The sequence below is a fragment of the Carassius carassius genome, chromosome 13, assembly GCF_963082965.1.
Source record: "Carassius carassius chromosome 13, fCarCar2.1, whole genome shotgun sequence".
Taxonomy (NCBI): domain Eukaryota; kingdom Metazoa; phylum Chordata; class Actinopteri; order Cypriniformes; family Cyprinidae; genus Carassius; species Carassius carassius.
The window spans coordinates 9,618,844-9,637,521 of NC_081767.1; the positions used below are offsets into that span (position 1 = coordinate 9,618,844).

The 18,678-nt window shown below is 38.7% G+C and overlaps 1 protein-coding gene across 1 annotated transcript in view; it reads right to left on the minus strand.

The window, feature by feature from the left end:
• The window catches only part of LOC132155955 (atos homolog protein A-like), a 31,523-nt gene that overhangs the window by 3,793 nt on the left and 9,052 nt on the right, over positions 1–18,678 (minus strand). Inside the window, exons 2-6 of the mRNA XM_059564746.1 lie at positions 4,205–4,389; positions 3,117–3,319; positions 2,905–3,030; positions 907–2,485; positions 672–794 (exon numbers count right to left, since the gene is read on the minus strand). Of these exons, the coding sequence (XP_059420729.1) occupies positions 672–794; positions 907–2,485; positions 2,905–3,030; positions 3,117–3,319; positions 4,205–4,389 (2,216 nt within the window). The remainder of the gene's footprint in view (positions 1–671; positions 795–906; positions 2,486–2,904; positions 3,031–3,116; positions 3,320–4,204; positions 4,390–18,678) is intronic.

Sequence of the window (18,678 nt, forward strand, 5' to 3'; positions counted from 1 at the left end):
CTGTAAACCAGAAAATAGTGTGTGTGTGTGTGTGTGTGTGTGTGTGTGTGTATATGTGTGTGTGTGTGTGCTCGCGCACTATAATTCCTTAATGATAAAACCTAACCTAATCTGACTGGAGACAGGAATTTTGTACATAATAAACGAAACAAACAAAAACAGTAAATAGTACCTTTTTTTAGTCTGGTCATGTCTGGCAGAAAATGCTGATCAAAACAGATCAGTTGTTTGTAACATTTAATGAAAACCAATAGAAAGAGTGAGAATTACATTTGAGTGGATCTCTAAAGAACAAGAGCAGCACTCGTGTGGAGTAACAGCACCAAACTCCCACACAGTGAAGAGCCTGAGTCATACGGTACGAATCAGAACTCCACAGGGCTGCCATCGGTATGATTTGAAAACACTCATGGCTTAATTTACTAAGAATATTAATGGAAAGTATTAATAAAAAGTTGCAAGATATTATTATAGTAGGTCTATGCCCATAAGACTTCATTAGTGTCTCCTCTGGGAGGCATAGATACTCTGTGGACAGCATCTGAGACAAACAAGAAGTGATTCAGATGTAAGAGTAGATGAGTCACAGACAAAGCCTCTGGGGTCCTTTCAGAAAGATGCTGTGCTACAATCTCTGTGTTGAAGAGAGACAGAGGGATCTATACTCTTACTGGGCTGGAGAGGAGAGGTAGGCCTGTGCAGGGGTGGAAGGCTTTTGTTGCGGTTCCATCTATGGAGTGGCGATTCTGTTTCTTCCAGTTACTGCATGGCTTCAGAGGGGAGGGGTGGCGTTTCTGTTAATAAAAAGACAGAGAGGAGAAATTCAAATGTAATCCTATAAACCCACTTGAACTTAGTTCATTTACACATAAAAAAATGCACTTTAAGAGAGACATATCAACTCACAGTATGATTGCTCTGGGCAGGGGAAGGACTGGAGGTGTTGCAAGTAAGGTTGGCTGGTGAGCTAGAGCGAGAAGACCAGGGCTCCTGGTTTTCATCCCTTTCGGGAGAAGTAGGCCCATCCCAGAAATCCCTTTTAGCTCCATTTTCATGGTTTGCTTCTTGGGTCTTGAAGGGCTGGAGGTATCCAGTCAGGATCAGGCCATTCTCCTGAGGAGAGCTTGTATGGCTAGAGTCGTTTTTCAAGGAGGTCCAGGACTCTCTAGTGGCGTACTGTTGGTTATTACTTGCCATTGAAGGCTGTGATTTTGTGACGCTGTGGTCTTCAAGTTTTAAACTGGCCACATTTTGTGGTCTAGGGGAACAGTCTCGATTAATGCGACTAGAGTCAGGAGATCTGCAAAATTTTGTTGCTTGAGAAATATGAGGATCTGTGCTTGCCTCACCATTGGGTGCACTTGAAGACTTCTCATGGCTTGATGATACAAAGCCATTTGTCTGCGCTCTGTTATTTTTGTCAACCTGTTCGGTTTGAGAGGTCTTCAATTTATAGGTGCCATTCAGGAGACTGTAGGAATGTTGCAGTCGCTCCTGAATCAACCTTGAGATGTCGTTTACTGCATCAGCAATAAGAGAACCCTCAGCGGACTGGTCACTGAGCACCAGGCGTCTACACGTCGAGAGTTTTGGGGAAGTTTTTGACTCACGGTCAACATTATCCAGCCGTGTTCTGCTTCTAGGGCTCAAGGGGGTTTCGAAGAGAGAAGACCGGCTCCTCTCAGGGATTTCTGGAGTAGTTCCATTGTGGTTTTGATGCTGTGGGACAGGGAAGAGGGGCTCTTTGGATTTCTTAAAGCGCTCCTTATCCTGTGATGAGTTCCACGTTGTTTTGTGTCCTGGCGGTTCTTGAGAAGTGAAGAGAGCTTCAGGGAGATGGGGAGCTGTGGGGTCACACAAATTCAATCGCTGAGCAATGCGGGCAATGACTTCCTGTCTCTCCTGAAGTAGGGAGCCAATGAGGGGGTTGGTTTCACCTGAGATGGAGCTGGGACTTGGGCTGGGGGTAACTAAAGGGTCGGTAATAGAGAGTGATTTAAAACTACGAATTGGTGTCTCCACACTTGAAGCCTTTGGGCTCTCTGCCCCATCCGTACAAGAGTTATACACCTCTAATCGGGGGGTGTCCACACTGCCATTCAGCCGAGAGTACAGCCACTTGACGGCTTTGCCTGCTGGAAGAGGGGACTCAGGGCGAGGGGGGCATTTACGGGTGTTCAGAGGGCTGTGGGGAGGTGGAGAAGGGCGAAGAGGCCTGGAGAAGAGTGGAGATCCTGGCAGACGGAGGGAACTGCGATTCTCTTCAGGATGGTTTCTACCCTCTCCACGCTCCAGACTTCTCTTTCCCAAAAAAGCTATATCTGAGTGGATGCTACATTTGAGTACGGGATATTTGGGCTGGCGAGGCAGAGACTGAACCCGCACTTTGAGAGCGACACTATGGGACATGTTCGGGACAGGGAAAGCATGTTCAGAGGGTGTTTGTGAGAAGTTCCAGATTAGTTCTTCATCAGCTGCACTTATTCTGCAAAATACAGCAAATGCGATTTTCAATAAATCCATTCTTATGTAAACTGCTGCAATGATTTGAATGATACAATGCATGCAAGGTATGACTTTCTGTCTTTCTTCCTTTCTCTCTTCATTCCCTTGACTTTCTTTCTCTTCTAACTGATACATTCCTATAGTCTCCTGAAAGGCATATATAAAATCTTCTGGAAGGTTTTACAAAACATTTACATAGCATTTTTACATAATTTATCAGTTTACGTTTTCATTAAATTCCATGGAATCATCACCATACCGTGGTGTGCTACAAAACACGCCTCGTGAGAATCCTACCTAGGATCCTACCAAAATGCAATATAGCTTCACATTTATCCATTTAGAATAAATGTCATACATTTTTCCAACCCTTGAAAGTGTTTGTGTGGAGTATGTTACCTGTATAGGATGTTTCTAGGTACAAGTCCGTGAGAGGCACTGAGCCATGCGCTGAGCTGCGAGAAAAACACATAGGAACGCACAGCCAACAGCAAGGTTTTCTCCTCAATAAATCGATCTCCACTCCTACAAAAAAACACCAAGTTTGTTAAATCTCCCTAGACCTGTGGGAAAGAATGTGTATTGGAAGTACTGTGAAGAGCAAGTCTTACTGTCTGGGCACTGGCTGTAAAGTCCATCTCTCTAGTAAGAGTGCATCTTGCTTTATTGCTGGATCATTTAGGTCTGTGCAGTCTGTGGTCGGGCCTTCATCGCTATAGCAACAGTCAGGAAGCAGCATCACCTCAATCATGATGGGGATGTGATTGCGCCATAGTAACATGACCTCTGACCTTGTTTTTCTTGCCTGACGACACTGCATTGGTGAAAAGGTTTTTACCGTTTACTATATTACACTGTCCGAACTATAACTGGTTTTGACATAGTGCTAGTGACTTTAAGATGCATAATAATATAAATATTATGCACAACAACCCGTGATTCATAACCTATAGGTGAAGTGTGCTATTTCTTTGTCATGAGCAAACATTCTGACTGTTTTCAAACAGGTTTCCAAACAGAAACTCCTGTCTGTCCCCATTAATAAAGAACAGAAATAAATAGGTATACAGCTGTTGAAAACAACATAAGGACATAATTTACTGCTTACTGACACTGAATTTTACTCTTACAAAGTGTGAAATGTAACTAGGTGCCCCTCTTTGGCTTAAAGGGTGGTTTGTTATGATTTAACTTTTTTAACTTTAACTAAGTTGCTGTTAGAGCATAAACAACATTTGCAAAATTATGATGCTCAAAGTTCAATGCAAAGGGAGATACAAGGACTACAAAAAAAAAATAGTGACTACAGGGATCTTCTATTTGGGTTTGTGATATCACTAACCTCGACGTTTACATAAACCCTGCCCCTGGGAACATGCAACTACCTGTAATGGTAAGGGGGCGTGGCGTTTTCTGACAACATGCACTAGGCAATTAGCAAATCACGACACACTGGGCCAGCTAACCAATCTGAGCCCGACTGCATATTTCTGAGGGAGGGGCTTCATAGAACCAGGAAGTCAACAGACCATATTGACGAGAACGGAAACAGTGGTGTAGAATAAAGGTAAAATATGTGAAAATAATATATATTTTTTTAAATTAGACATGAACACAAGTTACACTGGACCCCATAAACACAATCGTGCCTTTGAAAAAGCTGATTAACCACCCCTTTAATAAAAAAGGTGTAACCCACCTGTGGTATTTTGTCACTGCATTCATGTTTCTTAAGGACAGGCATAGCAGATTGGGCAGGTGGGCAGTGAACACCCTCTGTCCGCCCCTTTACGGAACATTCTGGTGTCCGTCCTTCTGTGATCAGGAGTGTGAGGAAAACCAGGAACTCCTCAGCATCATACTCAAAAAATTCCTCTGCTGCTTCTAAAAAGACAAGAGGCAAGACATCAAATGAGTTACTGACATGTTGCCATTTATTCATTCAAAAAACTCGGAATGACATTACTAAGATTGCTGCTTGTATATCCTCTCGGAGTAACACACTCTCACATCGGGATTATCGGATTATCCTGAAAATCGCTTTTTGTTCCTTATAAGACACACTTTAAGACTTTTTTCTTTCCTTGGGTTGGGACATACCGAGTTGTCCATAGTTGACATCACTTTTTTTTTTTTATTCCATTAGCATATAAATCCTGAAGGCTATTGATTAGCCTCAAAGCTAATAAACATGGACTAGAAACTCACAAAATTTCCAATTTGATTTCAAGTGCTTTATAACCAATAGTTACTGAAACATTAAGTCGGAGATTTAACTTCTGTTTTCGTACAAACATATAGCCAGTTTCACAGTTCCTGAGAAGATAACACTGTTTATCCGTAGCAAACAATCTCTGAAAACTGGGCTATGCAAACACGCATTCACCAGCATATTCTCCAGCAGCAAAACATACCTGATCAACAACTTAATTAGAAACCAGCTGTCTTGATTGAAATGGAATGTAGAAACACTTGTTAAATTCGACACACCAGATTCCGAGTCAGAAATTTCAAAACACAGCTGGATTTGACACCCACAACCTGTTTGAATACCAACCTTATTGTGTATGTGTCTAAACAGTAAAGACGACAATTCAAATTAGGACTCATAATAACTATAACATTTAATAATTAACTTAATCATTCCAATTAAAAATAATCATTCCATCCACCCAGAGGTGCAGGTGAGTCCAAATAGAACTAAGATTCATGAGCGTAGGTTTCCCCACAGCTTTGAGCTACAAACAAAATGTCTACATGGGATTTGATGTCCGTTATATCCAGCCAAAGGGGTTATTGTTCTCCCAGGACAACAGAAAGTATCCCATCCATGACTGCACAGCCTTCTTTCTCTCTCTCTCTCTTATCATCTAAATGTGTGTTTTTATGTTTGTGAACCAAAACAGTATTCTACTGAAATTACATCAAATCATATCACAGGTTGAGTACACACAGCTCTGCAAAGAGAAAGAGCCTACCGACTCTCTTTTTGGTAGGGTTGTATCAAAACAATTCTGATGCATTCAAGTCTATTTCAGGAATCGTTTCATTACTCCAATTTGTCAGTGGCTTGGAAACCACATTTTACAACATGGTTCTTATGGTGTCCGGCTAAGCATGCATGAATGAACCTTTTTTTCCAGCTCCATAGGGATGATACTTTTAGACTGAATATGTCAGCTGGTTTTCACAATGTGAATACACACACTTTGGTTTAATTGTGGGAAAAAAACAATCCTATGTAACCCAATTACTATCCTGAAAAACCATTGGGTGGAGACACCGAACAGCTGATGGACTGTTAGACCAGGAAAACAACAACACACTGTGAAGAACTGTTCTATGACCCACTTTTGTGAAACTAATATATTCTCTTTCCTACTTTTGCAAAAATACAAAAATAAACATTTTCTTTTATATATCGGAATTTATTCATGAAATTAAAAGCATAGTTTACCAAAAGCTTCACAAAATGCCCATATGACTAGGGCCAGTTTTATACTTGCTCTTTTACTAAGGGTATCTTAACGGGGAGTGCATGAACACCACCACAATTTCCAATACACATTTTGATTTCTTTCACCCCAAATATCAAGTTAAAGTATGTCAGTTCATAAATAATGGCATCTTATTTAGTAATGGCCATAAACAGATTTGTCAGATCCTTAGCATTGTGGACATCTCTGACAAATAAAATCTTATTTTAGTGAAATAAAATAAAATCACAATATGATTACAAGTAGGTAGGTACTTTTATTTTTTTTATCCATTAAAATACGAATCACTTTTAAAATACTTAGTTAAATGTTCAAAGGAAAAAAGGCTCGAAGATCTAAAGTGAGGGAAGGGACATTATGTTTAGTACCCATATGACATCATCCTTCTCTTGGTGTTCTAGCCACCTTTTTCTTCGCGTAAATCTTCCCTGCCAATCACCAAGCGGCACAGAAGGTGGAGAAAAGCCACGTGCAGGGCTAGCGTCACCACCAGAAAACAGCTGATGGTTAATCTCGCGTGAATTTGTCAAACAAAGAGCCAAATCTCTGCATAGAGACTATGCTGGCAATACCATGACAGCAGATAATGATGTTTGTTCCTGTTTATTCCTGCCATGTTTACATATAAGCTCATCAGCATTACATAAACACAATCTTATAAGAGCCTGAATAATCGCAAGGCTTCTTGAGTTGTTTAGTGGGAGGTTTATTTGTCAGGACTGTTTTTTACTGCACTGGCTGGCTGTTGCAGTATGCATTTCCAGATGTGTGCGTGTACACACATTCTTACAGGGAATTCCTCCCACGTGCTAACTGCAAGAGGAGAAACCACAGACAGCAGAGCGAAAAAGAAGGGGGTTGAAACTGCCAGCTGAATCGAAGGAGTAAAAAGGGAGAGAAAGACAGAGACAGAGTATTTCCCCCATGTAGGTTAAAGGTAATGTTTCAGCAGGGGAGGAGAGACAGAACACTGGGTTCAGACAGGGAGGAGGAGCAAACGAGAGGCAGAAAAATACAACACAAAGGAAGAACAAAATGCCAGCACCCCATAGATTTCTTTCTTGTTATGAACTGCCTGAACTTATTCTCTCTCATGCAATCATACAAAATGGTCTAAAATCAGTCAGACTAATGTGACTGGAAAACATCGAAAAAAACAAACAAAACAAAAAATAGGATAGTTCCCCCAAAATTTTAATTTGATGTTTATCTGCTTACCCCCAGGGCATCCAAGATGTAGGTGACTTTGTTTCTTCAGTAGAACACAAACAAAGATTTTAAACTCAAACTGTTGCAGTCTGTCAGTCATATAATGGAAGTGAATGGGAATCACGGCTTTGAGAGTCAAAAAACATACGCAAACCAAACCAAATCAAACCCTATGGCTCATGATGATACACTGATGTGTAATGACACAAACCGATCGGTCTGTGCAAGAAACTGAACAATATTTATATCGTTTTTTTTTTTACCTTTGAGTCACCGCAATGTCCAAGCTGTCCTAAAAGCGTTCTCGGTCTTAGAGTGTATCCTGTAGATCACTTCTGAGTACTTCAGTGATCTGGCTAGGTTTAGACCTGTCCTACCATACACAAAAACTCGTTCGTGACCTGGAGATTTTCTCACATGTGCTTGTTGCATTTCAGCATTTTTACCCTCAGATGCCACAGAGTTTGAGTGAGCAGCAGCATGTGTGTTTGGCGCTAATGCACTAGCATTATTAGAGTGTGTGTACAAGTGGAAATATGAGAGAATGCAACTGGACATTAACATACATGCACAAACACAATGGTTTCCATGTTTCATGGGGACATTCTATAGGTGTAATGGTTTTTATACTGTAAAAACAGTATTTTATATCCCTTTACCCTAACCCTGACACAAAGCTTTCAGCATTTTTTGATTTTCAAAAAACTTAACTCTGTGTGATTTATAAGCAGTTTTCCTCAAGGAGGCTAAACAATGTCCCTACAATGTCAGAAATTACTGGTACTGTCCTTGTGGGGACATTTTGTCCCCATGATGTATAGCGAATACCAGGTAAACACACACACCAGATGAGCACGAGAAAACATGTTCCTTCTCTTCATTCAAACCCAACCAGAGACACAGTATTCCTGTCAAATGTATTATTATTACTCGTGTTGACCCAGTTCGTGAGGTAAACGCGGTTTACTTTTTGTTTGAATCATTTATATTACATCGGTGTCTCCCACCGGAGCTGCCGCTGGACTTAAGTTTGTAGCGCCACTCACTAAACATTTAATTTCCTTTTAAACTTTTTCGCGTAACTCTCTGGAGGTTACCCCTTGAAAGTGTTGTGAAACATGCAAAAAGCAATGCAACATAATTCTGCGAAAGAGTCTCCATGGGCACGTTTTGCACTGATATGTAAATATGGGTGGTTATATGTTAAAGAACTCTAAGAAGAAGTTTTTGCGGTTTAATTTTAATAACTAGGGATGAATTTTTGAGTTGTGAATTCTAAAGTATTTCAGTTCAATACAGTACAGGTTTTTTTAGTACAGTACAGTTTTTCTTTTCCAAGACAGCTAGAGCAATACTGTTTTCCATGGTATGAGATAAAACAGGCAAAACAACAGAACTACTAACTGCACACCACAAATTAATGAGGACAGAACACCATAACGTATCTTATAGAAACACCAGACTTGATCCACATTTACAGCAAGTCTTCTCGACCTCTGCGTAATCATACGACATTGTGGGTGCTTGCCTGGTTCCTCCTGCTGTAGATTAACCCGCCACTGTGGGAGAGAGTTAAGCTGTACATTTATATAACCAGCGGCAGCATAGGAGAAAAAGATTTCTGGGAATTTTCTGCTGTACTGAAGTTTCTCTTAATGGCAGCTGGGTTCAGAGTGATCAGTTTTCTGTAATTATAAAGACGATTTCATGTCTCATTACCCGTCACTGCAATCCTGATGACTGACAAGAGTCCAAGAGGGAGATAAAAGGGGACTATCTTTCTGTCATAAAGAAATTATTAGCTAACATGTGAAATGTGTCCATTACAGGTGACAAAAAAAAATGTTCCTTCACTTTTTAAGTTGTATTTGCTATGCACAGTCCATAGTTAAGAAACATGAGGAAACACCAGGGAGAGGAGCTTTTCTGTTGTTTCCTCCACAATGTTAATAATTTTTTTTTAATTACTTGCATGCACACGCACAAGAGAAATGTTTTTTTCAATATTTTTCCTTTGATTTACCCATGTTTTCTGAGAGAACTGGGGAGGAAACTTTGAGCTGTGATTACAGTACATCTACATAATAGGTCTGGGCTGTATATCGAGTTTGTATGATATATTGATATAAATTTTAATAGGCGATATGGTATGAAGCATACTGCCTATATTGATATGCAGTAGTTTGATACAAGCACATCTGAATAATAGCAGAGGACATATAGTGAGCTGCTGCAGGGAAACTGCAAAATCCAAATTGTCCTAAATATGATGCATGCTTTAAATAACTGGTAAGATGTAGTTAACATAACATGTTATGTTATAACATGTACAGTTTAAAGTGGCTCGCCCCGTCAAATGTTCTGCTGTGCTGCTGACACAGAGGCTATGAGCAGTTTAATGTGTTTGAGATGTGCGGTTTTCCTCAGTGCATAACTTACATTACACAGGTATATTCTCTATCTATAAATGTTAGAAAGTCGTGGAATTTAGGGAGCCTTTTGCATATATATGTGTGTGTGTGTGTGTGTGTGTGTGTGTGTGTGTAAAAAAATCACGTGACTCAAACTAGGATCTATACACCAACACACATGTCCCAATGACCTAAAAACACCACTCGCTTTTGCCTAATTAATATAATTGCACCATTTATTGGTTTCATCGAGTTTTGCCTGCAGCAAATCTAATCTCTCTCAGCTGTGAGAGGCTTAACTTTGGTACTGTAGGACTCAAAAACACACAACAGAACAAGTACACAGCACTTTTTCTGCTGCCAGAGACAGATTCACAGGCAGCAGGTCACGATGCTTGCTGCAGGTCTCTGTGACATCCACAGCCAAGGTCTTTCGTACACAAGTAGGGCGTTCTAAATCGGGGTGGCATCACTCATCAATGGGCTGTTGTGGACACAGGGATCACGACCTTTGCTCTGTCCTGTGCTGGGGGATGGTGCGTCACCAGTAACATGCTAAAGTAATTACATTTTTAACAAAATAACACATTTTATTATTATTATTGGGATATACTACTGGTCAAAAATTTGGAATATATATATATATATATATATATATATATATATATATATATATATATATATATATATATAATGTAACATACCCCAATACTGCCCCTGGCCCAAATCTGGTCCTGATCCTTTTTTTTTTTTTTTTTTAAGAAAAATGATGGGAGATTTTAATATTCACGTTGATAATACAAATGATGCATTAGGACTTGCTTTTACTGACCTAATAAACTCTTTTGGAGTCAAGCAAAATGTCACCAGGCCCACTCATCATTTTTATCATACACTAGATTTAATTATATCGCATAGAATCGATCTTACTGCTATAGATATCGTACCTCAATGTGATGATATTACAGACCATTTCCTTGTATCGTGCATGCTGCATATAACTGATATTAACTATATGTCTCAGCGTTACCGTCTGGGCAGAACTATTGTTCCAGCCACCAAAGACAGATTCGCAAATAACCTGCCTGATCTATCTCAACTGCTATTTGTACCCAAAAATACACATGAATTAGACGAAATTACTGACAACATGGGCACTATTTTCTCTAATACATTAGAAGCTGTTGCCCCCATCAAATTGAAAAAGGTTAGAGAAAAACGTACTGTGCCATGGTATAACAGTAATACTCACTCTCTCAAGAAAGTAACTCGTAGTCTTGAACGCAAATGGAGAAAAACTAACTTGGAAGTTTTTAAAATTGCATGGAAAATACAGTATGTCCAGCTATAGACAGGCTCTAAAAACTGCTAGGGCAGAGCATATCCACATTTTTTATTTAGCACAGTGGCTAAATTAACAAATTACCAGACGCCACCGGATTCAAATATTCCACCAACGTTAAATAGTAATGACTTTATGAATTTCTTCACTGATAAAATAGATAACATTAGAAATACAATAGCGAATGTAGTAGAGCTGAAACAACGAATCGATTTAATCGATTAAAATCGATTATTAAAATAGTTGTCAACTAATTTAGTCATCGATTCGTTGCTAAATAACTTTTATTTGCCGTAAGCGGCTCATTTCGTGCATATTTCAAATCTGCGGTGACCAAAGTGTGGCAGTAATGAGCCACCGGAGGTTTTACTCAGCCAGTACAACAGGAGAAGTAGCGAATAGCCAATAGCTGGCCTTGTTTTATGTCACGTGCTTCCCGAGCAGCGTCTCTGCAGCCATAGACATCATATGATGTCTATGTCTGCAGCATTCAGCGTGATGTGGGAGTACTTTACATTGAGCCTTTAAAAAAGAAGAGTAACCTGTAAACTCTGCACTACTGCACTGTTTAAGGGGACGTTCACATATCGCGTCTTTTGCGTGCTCAAGTTCGTTATTTCCAACACCGCACCGCATCGAGTTAAAAACATTTAAACTTTTCAGAATGCCGCAACCGCACCGCGGGTCATGTGACAAGAACTAACCAATCAGCTTCATCCTTTCCCGTAACAACGTTAGAAGCTCAGTCAAGATGAAAGGAACAGCTGATCATAGTTGTATATGGATTTCCATTTTTAAATAAATTTAGTAGCAGAGCTACTGCAAGCGATTTTTTTGCAAGCGAAGAAGAGAGCACGTCATGGTTGCTTAGCAAAGGCAGACGCCTCAGGGGCGCTTCTGCGCGAGCGCTTTGGAAAGAAGGAGAAAGCGGTGCGCCTAGCGTTTTCCACGCGTTTCTAGGCGCGATTTGTGAACGGCCCCTAAGACTTTCATTTGTGCAGATTCTCCAGTACAATGTTGTTTGCAAATGTTTAGTCGTAAAAGCTGAGAACATTGCTTTTTAACAGTTAACATTTAAAGCTTTACAAACATGTTCTGTGATCAGTTTGTCGTTTGCCAGTTCAAAGCCGTGCAGCCTAATTATGACTGAATGAGAGAGGTAAATGTAGATATTTGAAATGCACTTTTTTTTCTAAGTATTCACTGCTCTTTTTCACAGAGCAGGTTTTTTGTGTGTGTCCTATTTTTTTTTCTGGACAACCTTCTGATGGATTTTACTTTAAATTGTGAGTTCCATTCAGGTTTCATGCCATTGGCACTTTTTTTTGAAGGATTGTTTACAATTTCACAGCAAAAGCTAGAAAGCTGTTTCCCAGTAAATAATAAAATACAATGCACTGCAATTTTATTCTGTTTTATCCTTATTCTTCGTGAAAATATGTTCTGAAAGATTCCTTAATAAGCTTTGTTCGGGATGTTAAACTACTTTAGGAGCTCTAAGGACTGCCATGGTGAAAACATTATTTGAAATCTCCTTGTGAAATTTGCTAGAGTATGGGTCAGTGTTCTGATTGCAGAAGAGTTCGACAAAGGATTACTAACACAATAAAACAACTCCAGGTATATTTTTGATGAGGATATGACAGTGCAAAATGGTTAAAATCTCTTAAATCTATGCTGAATGATAAAGACCATTTATTAATAATTTACTTGGGGAAAAAAATGGAAAAAACTAAAATATAAGTACATAAACCGATTAATCGATTAATTGTAAAAATAATCGACAGATTAATCGATTATCAAAATAATCGTTAGTTGCAGCCCTAGAATGTAGTTCAACAGTGTCTAACACTTCAGTTTCATCCATCGCACCCAAAGATAAACTGCAGTGCTTTACAAATATAGGACAGGAAGAGCTAAATAAACTTATCACTGTATCTAAACCAACAACATGTTTATTAGATCTCGTACCCACTAAATTACTAAAAGAGCTGTTACCTGTAGCCGAAGAACCGCTTCTCAATATCATTAACTCGTCGTTATCTTTAGGTCACGTCCCAAAACCATTCAAGCTGGCGGTTATCAAGCCTCTTATTAAGAAACCAAAACTAGATCCTAGTGAACTGGCAAATTATAGGCCTATTTCAAATCTTCCATTTATGTCTAAAATTTTAGAAAAAGTTGTGTCTGCTCAATTGAGCACCTTCCTGCATAAAAATGATCTGTATGAAGAATTTATGTTTAACTATGATTTACACAAGCTCCAGTCTGGATCCAGAACACCTGAGAAGAGATGATGCTAACCCTGAATCAACAACAGAACTAACAAATATTGCTACAAGTGTGACTGCATCATATAATAATTATTAATTATTAATAATATTAATAATGTTCATCATCTGGCTGACTACGACTTGTATAAATTTTTCTACAAATCCTGTCATACGTGCACAAACTGACAGTCACCACTTATAAGCTACTACTAAATATAGAAACATAATTTTCTGTAAAGTTGCTTTGTAACGATTTGTATTGTATATAGTGCTATACAAATAAACCTGAATTGAATTGAATTGAAAAAAAAGTGCACAAATATATACAGAAATTCACAAAGATGCATAAATAAAAACACACAGGCACCCAGACATTACACACACGCATAAACACATTTAGAGAGGTGAGAGGTGTTGGCTGGCACAGCTGAGTTTTGGGGGGTTAAGAGTCTACATTTATCTTGTCAGGACACATTGGTGGGGGTTAAGTGGAGTTCAGTGCCCGATTAGGTAATACACATGATCACAAACACTCTAAAACAGCTACACACACACATAAAGCAACACTGTGTGTGTACTGATTTTCTTACTATGCATTTCTCAAAGCCGGTCTTTTTGAAAGAACATGAAATACAATTTGGATTTCTATCTATTGATAGAAATTTCAATCTTTCAATCTACTTTCAATCTATTTGGTTTTCATAAAGTGATGCATTTCAGAAAGTATCAAAGTCATTTCAGAGATGTAATTTCAATAAAATGAGTGTAAATGCCTAATTTACATCCTAGGACATTTAGGTCCATTCGTATGGGATTTATAAAGCTTTGGTCTAGGACACAGTATCACATCAAACTCTGAGATTTGAGCATTTGGTCTTTGCAGCACATGGCATCTTCATTCTCTGAGGGATGTAGTTCTTATAAAGCAGAACAGACCCTTCATACTAATTTGTCTTTCTAAATGTCTCAGTGATGCGAGTGACTTTAGCTATTACTGCATTTCTTGGCAAGAACACAAGAACAGAGAGAGGGGAATCCATCATGTAGAGGGGAGAAAGGCAGGGAGGGGACAGGAGAAGAGGATGATGTCAGTTTAGTGTGAGTGGAGAACAGATGAGTACTGCAGTGTGTGTCACCCATGGGAGAGGTTAAAGGACGCTGGCACTGATCTGACTGGCACAAAGTGGCATTGCTTTGGACTTCACTGACCTTAAGACATAAAAGAACATTTTAAATGAAGTAATTTGAAGTCCATTGCTATTAAATGTTCTCAATGTACTCAGACAGGTATTGAGACAGTGGGGGCCTTCTATGAGTCTGGATGCCAGGATCTGAAGGGCAAAGGTTACACAAAAATCATTTCCTAAAAACCCACAGCTATGATAAAAACTATGGCTGTACTTTTCAGCCATACATTGCCATGTTTACTGTAATAGCATCATGAACAAGGATGGTATGACACAATGAACATATTGATGTGGAATTTACATTGTTGGGGCTGACTTGTCCATGGAAAGACTGTACAAAAACATACGATTGAGATTGTACTAACTGATATGACTTAGTCACAAATTCGCCAAAATGTAAAATAGTAAAAACTTAAATCTTCTGTTTTAAACCAAGCCTATTTTGATTTTGGGTAACATGCTTTAGTGAGATATTGTGGTACATGTACAAAAAAAGATCAGGTCGCATCATGGAACATTTTGGCTGATCCAGTAGGCAAATGATCAGACAGAAATGGAAAGAGAAAGAAAGACAAGATGGTAGACAGCAGACAGATAGGTCAACTTCTCTGGCTGATCTAAATGCATCCCTATAATTACCTCCTATAACAGGCCATGAATAGAAGCCAACCACACCATGATGTACCGCACAGCAGAAACAGAGCAGCTTTTTTTATAAACCCTAGTAAGCTGCCTTGCTGTCTACTGCCTACACACACAGCTACCTTCAAAGGCAGCATGAACCTCATAAGTGACTGATTTGTAATTCTTTATTCTGTGTGTCACACAAATAGCACTCCTCACTTAAAAAACACAGAAAACTAGACTCCTCACTGACTCCAAAACAATTTTAGCACATTGCTAAGCTAACAGCATGATACACAAAGAATGACAATTCTGTCGTCATTTACACACCCTTTCCACCATTTTCTTCTGTAGAAAACACAAAAGAAGTTGGTGACCAAACCGTTTTGGTAGCTATTGACTTCCATTTTATGGACAAAAATGCTTCAGACAGTTCTCAAAATATCTTCTTGTATGTTCCAAGGAGTAGAGAAAGTAAATGCGCGTAAATAATAACCAAAATTAAATTTTTGAACTATCCCTTTAACTTAAACAGCACATTTTTACTTAGAAAAACTTTGCATTGAATGAAATATACTTGTCTGTCAACTATTTTAGATGTTTCTTTTGTTTTTTGTACTCTTGCATTAAGGGACTGCTGCTTTAGAATTGGTTCAAAATCCTAGAAGCTAAAATAATGATGTTCTATGGAATATCCTAAATGACTGCAGGTAGGCAGTTCAATAAATTTTGGGACAGAGCTAGTGTGTGTGTTGTAATTGTCAGGGCAGTTTTTTTTTTTTTTTTTTCATGGGCTGCCATGGCGTCTTTGTTCTCTGTTGTAAATACAAAGAGACTTTATCCATTCAGCCTTCTGAACTCTCTCCATGACTTCTTTTCACCAATTCACCCTGTACGCTAAATCCTACACAAATTCAAATGCCTGGCAACTATTGACTTGGCTTTTTTTTCTCATGGGAGGTGAAATGTTGTCTTTACTTCTGTTTTTGACCTTTGAACGGATGCTGTCTGCAACAAAGTTCCTGCCTTGTCCCACTTCTCTGTCGAGAAATCTGCAGTTAAGTCTTGTTTTTCTAGACAACAATAAAAATCACCTCGACACATGCATGAGGAACCTTTACCCCTTAGATTCATCTCACTAAACTTTCCTCTCAGTTCAGCGAGGGCAGACTCCAAACTCACATAGCAACAAGCCCTGCGCTGTGATTGGACGGTGGCTTCCTGCCAAGCCGTGAATACAGTTTCCTGTCTGTGGGCCAGAGTGTGAGAAAGCGAACACACACTCTGTTTTGGAAAATGCAGAGGCTTGGTGTAGATGTTTGCAACCAGCGGTTTCTGAATGTATACTTTTGAGCACAATATGTTAAACTCTTGGATGTGGGCTTGAGTGAACTGCCGAAAAAGCTCCCTAACTCATACAAACACACGACTGTAAACACACTAAGATTTATTGTGTACATATAGTGAGCTGAAAACAATTTGTTCTCTAGCATAGCTATTTAACCTGAGCTTTTAATCATGTCTGCAAACAGTCATTGGGGGTGTTACATAAAGGGTTCTGTGGGCCACATAATTTAATTTACATAATTGATTAACAGCCGGGACACAAAGAACCCGAAGACTTCCACTTAGAGGTGAAACAGAGGGAATCTTAAGAATATTACAGGAATAGTTTAATAGATGCCAATTCTGTCATCATTTATTCACCCTTGGGTTATTCTAGACTCATATGATTTTTTCCTTTTTTGGAATACAAAAGTTAACAAAATAATTGTAACTGTTCTCTTTAATATACACTGAAAAGTATTCAATTTGAAACTATTTTCACTCAGTAAATTAAAAAATAAAATATAACAATCAAATGGCAAGCAATACAATGAATTAAACGATATGATAGGTAAAAATTGATAGCCTGAATGAACTGTAAGTCGCTTTGGATAAAAGTGTCTGCTAAATGCATACATTTAATTTAAATTTAATCAATTTAATTTTAAATTTAACTTGTTCATTCATTGAGTGTTTGAGTGGATGCATGACCCTGTCATGTGAAAAAGAATAAGGGAAAGAGCAAAAATGTTAGTTGAGAAAAAGACACTGTAGACAAGAGTCACAGTCTGAGAAGGCTTGTGTGAGATACCACAATGAATCACGTCTTTCATGTGCTGGGTATGTAACAGGATCAATCAAGAACACACTTACTGGCAACAACAAAACCCAGACAAAAGAAAACACACAAAAGCTGTGGGCATGAGGCAAAGAATGCCTGGGGAGAAGGACACAGACATCATTGTGTGACTGATAAATGCATGGGGAGTGATGAATCTGCTGAATTCAGTTGAGTCGTTGGGTTGAGTAATCTAAACCCAAGTAAGACAACACTAGATTTGGAAATTTTCTAAAGAGAATGTAAGTTATGGTAGCCTGTGACAGCCAGGATGATCCTAAGCAGTTGCTAAGGTGCTCTAGGTGGTTGCTAGGTGTCTCTGTGAGTCAAAAAATAATAATAACTCTGCACACATTCTGCTCCTTAAATGTGGTTTGGATCTCTGCTTCAAAGATATAAGGAGGATATAGCACCAAAAATTCTGCCACCATAAGTCACCCTCATGTAATTCTAAAACCCATAACTTCATTAATTTTCAGAACATAAATGAAGATATATATATTTTTTAAGAAACCTGAGAGATTTCTGTCTCTCCACTGGGTGTCGATTCACCCCACATTCAAAAGATTGTAAAAACCACTGTAAAAATAATCTATATGAATGTAAAAAGTAATCTATAAACGGTTCAATCCAAGTCTTATGAAGAAAAATTATCACTTCATATGGTGACATTCACATATAGTATAAAATATGGTAAACAGAAGCTCAACTTTGTATGCATGCAATGCAAGCACATTTGAGCTTCCATTTACCATATTTTATGTGGTTTATATGTGTTGATTAATGTGTGAATAAAAGCCTAAATTAAACATGTTCATCATATTGAGTGATCATGTCTCTTCAGAAGACTTGGATTAAACTGCCTGCTTTAATGTCTTTATAAACTTTTTGGGTTTGGGGCTTTGCAAATTGTCAATTGTACTGGTTATATCATTGGTTATTATGATTACTCTCCCTACACTAGGAAACCTATGAAACCTCTTTAGAGGGCTTAAAGATCCTGTTTAATGACTATCAGCAGTACCAGCATGAGAAAATCTGAACTGTACAGCAGAGACCATACAACACAGATTAAGCCCTGGAGTTTTGCAGGTCAAACATGCCCCAAATTAGACTGAGCTCAAAAAACAAAAAACAAACAAACAAAAAAAGATTCATGAACTCAACCCTCAAACTGCCTGCAGGACCCATAAATCACCAGTCTGCTTATACTGTGCTTTACAGCAGATCACACACACCCAGGGCCGGCGTAAGCTCAAATGCCGCTCTAGGCAGAGCACGATCATGCCGCCCCCACCTCACATTCACAATTAGGGATCCTTAAGATGCATGTAAACATTTTTTTTTTTATCTATGAAATTACACTAAAATAAAAATGTGCAAGCATGTTCTCAGAGTTTTTTTTTCATTCTGCAAAAAGGTGAAAAGTGTACACAATGCAAAAGCTGCATATAATTTCTGTTTTA